The sequence below is a fragment of the Amaranthus tricolor genome, chromosome 6 (genome assembly GCF_026212465.1).
Source record: "Amaranthus tricolor cultivar Red isolate AtriRed21 chromosome 6, ASM2621246v1, whole genome shotgun sequence".
Classification (NCBI taxonomy): Eukaryota; Viridiplantae; Streptophyta; class Magnoliopsida; order Caryophyllales; family Amaranthaceae; genus Amaranthus; species Amaranthus tricolor.
In genome coordinates this window covers 5,877,246-5,879,129 of record NC_080052.1, presented here as the reverse complement: position 1 = coordinate 5,879,129, position 1,884 = coordinate 5,877,246, and the positions used below count along the sequence as shown (strand labels likewise).

General features: G+C 40.3%; 1 protein-coding gene across 1 annotated transcript; it reads left to right on the top strand.

Annotated features, from left to right (window-relative positions):
* Window positions 1-285: 285 nt before the first annotated feature.
* Window positions 286-1,362, top strand: LOC130815499 (uncharacterized). Its single transcript, XM_057681991.1, has 2 exons — window positions 286-738; window positions 1,198-1,362. The coding sequence occupies exons 1-2, from the start codon at window positions 286-288 to the stop codon at window positions 1,360-1,362; spliced, it is 618 nt and encodes a 205-aa protein (XP_057537974.1).
* The last annotated feature ends 522 nt before the right edge of the window (window positions 1,363-1,884 follow it).

The window sequence follows — 1,884 nt, the reverse complement described above, 5'->3', positions numbered from 1 at the left end:
CATTCTATGCTAATCTTATTTCAATATCTGAATACAATGCACATGAAGCTGAATCTGACCTATTATCCATTGAGCTTCGATTGTGTTTAGCAAATGATATGTAATCATCAATTGCATCATCTTGTTCTTGCAATTCAGTGCCCATACCTAAAATTATAGGAAATTGGGAAAATCCGACTTGATACTTCAATTGAAATTAAAATAAATATTTGAAATTTGATATGTGATTTCTGAGTTGGGATAGCCTATTGTATTTGTCCTTTTTATAAGAGATTTAAGGAACTTATGGCATGCATGGAAAAGGAGGATAGGACAGAAAAGAGAGTGAGCTATAAAGAAGCAAAGCGGGCGGCAAAGAAAGCGGTAACGGAGGCAAAGAACCGTGGTCATGAGGACTTGTATCGGAAACTTGATACCAAAGAGGGGGAAAAGCAGATTTTTAAGTTGGCAAGGACTAGGTCCAGGCAGCGGCAAGACTTAGAGGCAGTGAAATACATCAAGGATGAGGGAGAACGAGTTCTCCTGAGACAAGAAGACATCAAAACCAAATGGCTCCAGTATTTCTCTCAGCTACTCAATGAGTCTAGGGGGCTAAAGGAGACGGATAATCAAATTTTTAATGTCCAAAGACCACTGGAATATGGTTCAACGAGTGATATTACTAGAGAAGAAGTAGGAGAAGCTCTTAAAAAGATGGGAAGAACAAAGGCAATCGGGTCAGATAACATCCCGATTGAGGTGTGGAGGGGTTTAGGAGAAGAGGACATTCGTTGGCTGACTAAACTCTTTAATATTATTTTGAGGACACATAAGATGCCAGAAGAATGGAGGAATAGCACACTAATACCTCTGTTTAAAAACAAAAGCAATACGCAAGTATACGGGAACTATAGAGATATCAAATTTGTAACCACACAATGAAATTGTGGGAAAGAGTGATAGAGAGGAGAATTAAACAAGAAATGTGATTAGAGAGAACCAATTCAGTTTTATGCCAAGAAGGTCAACCATTGAGGCAATTCATGTTTTGAGGAGACTGATGGAGAAATATAGGGAGCGAAAAAAGGATCTGCATATGGTGTTCATTGACTTAGAGAAAGCGTATGATAGCATGCCACGACGTGTCATCTAGGATAGCCTCAAGGCTAGAGGTATTTCTTTAGTTTACATTGAGGCTATATGGGATATGTATGACAGAGTATCAACAAGCATTCAAACACCGGTGGGGATACAGAGCCTTTTTTAGGTCACAGTTGGACTACATTAGGAATTGGCTCTAAGCCCTTTCATTTTTACTGTCATTATGGAAGAGATTTCTACATCTATTTTGGAGACGGTACCGTGGTGCATGCTATTCACTGACGACAGAGTGCTGGTAGCAAAAACTAGAGAGAAGGTTAGTAATAAATTGGATGAGTGGAGGGAAGCTTTAGAAGGTAAAGGGTTGCGCATTAGTCGTACGAAGACCGAGTATTTGCGCCGTGACTTTAGTGGGACATCACCGGTAGGTGAACCAGAGGTGTCCATTGATGAAGCAGTTATTAAAAGTACGACCACGTACAAGTATTTGGGATCGATCATTCAAAGGGAGGGGAAGATTAACGGAGATGTAAGTCATCGTATACATATAGGTTGGCTCAAGTGGCGAGCAGCCACCGCAGTGCTATGTGATAGGAAATTCCCAAACAAGTTAAAAGGAAAATTCTACCGGACGACAATCAGACCTGCTCTGCTATATGGGACCGAATATTGGCCTGTAAAGAATATTTTTGAACATAAGATGGAAGTTACATAAATGCATATGCTGAGGTGGATGTGTGGGCATACATTGATGGATCGAATTAGGATCCAAGAGATTAGGGACAAACTAGGGGTAGCCCCTAT

Excerpts from the sequence above, each read along its gene's own strand:
- LOC130815499 (XM_057681991.1), top strand. The coding sequence starts at position 286 with ATGGCATGCATGGAAAAGGAGGATAGGACAGAAAAGAGAGTGAGCTAT. Across the intron at positions 739-1,197 it reads CAGATAACATCCCGATTGAG|AGTATCAACAAGCATTCAAA; the intron begins GTGTGGAGGGGT and ends TATGTATGACAG.